This window comes from Microtus ochrogaster, chromosome 15 (genome assembly GCF_000317375.1).
Source record: "Microtus ochrogaster isolate Prairie Vole_2 chromosome 15, MicOch1.0, whole genome shotgun sequence".
Taxonomy (NCBI): domain Eukaryota; kingdom Metazoa; phylum Chordata; class Mammalia; order Rodentia; family Cricetidae; genus Microtus; species Microtus ochrogaster.
This window is the reverse complement of record NC_022017.1, coordinates 4,007,848-4,008,486: the sequence shown is the minus strand read 5'-3', so window position 1 is coordinate 4,008,486 and position 639 is coordinate 4,007,848. Positions and strand designations below refer to the sequence as shown.

At 42.3% G+C, this 639-nt stretch overlaps 1 protein-coding gene across 1 annotated transcript in view; it reads right to left on the bottom strand.

Moving 5' to 3' along the window:
- The window catches only part of Tfcp2 (transcription factor CP2), a 44,243-nt gene that overhangs the window by 21,183 nt on the left and 22,421 nt on the right, over nt 1–639 (bottom strand). The window contains 1 exon segment of the mRNA XM_026782661.1: nt 545–634. Coding sequence (XP_026638462.1) covers nt 545–634 — 90 coding nt within the window.

Here is a 639-nt window from a genome sequence, read left to right as displayed (position 1 = left end):
TCTGACACACATTGCAACATGGTTGAATCTTGAAAGGCTGATGCCAACTCACAGAAGCCAGTCACAAAAGACAAATACTGCATGAGGTGCCTGAAGCAGACAATGACAGGGCAGGAGAGTGACTGACAGGCTGGGAATAAACAGAATGAAGAGCTACTTATGTGGAGCACAGATTTCAGTCTTGCAAGACAAAAAAAGTTATGTAAATGGACAATAGTGATAATTAACAAAGTAAATGCACTTAATATTATTCAATGGTCTAAAATAGAAAAAATAAGTTTTATATTATATATGAATATATATTTTATATTACCACAGTTCAAAACAAATGCACTCTGAACCAACAGACAAACTGCTTTGGAACTCGATGTCCATGTCCTACTCAATCCTGATGTCAACTTCACAAGTGAAGCAGTAAGCCACTTCAGGGTCCCTGCTAACTAGCCCTGAAGCACTCCATTAGGACTCAATGGGGAAGCCTAATTAGGGAACCAAAGCTAGACCCAAGCAGATGTTCTCCAAGCAGTAATTTCTCTTGACTCACCTATGTCGAGAATCCTGTCTCCAGGCCGGTTCCACCTCCAGCCTTCCAGCTGCTGGTGCTCGGTGTACTGCAGACGCCTGTCGTGGAACACTACC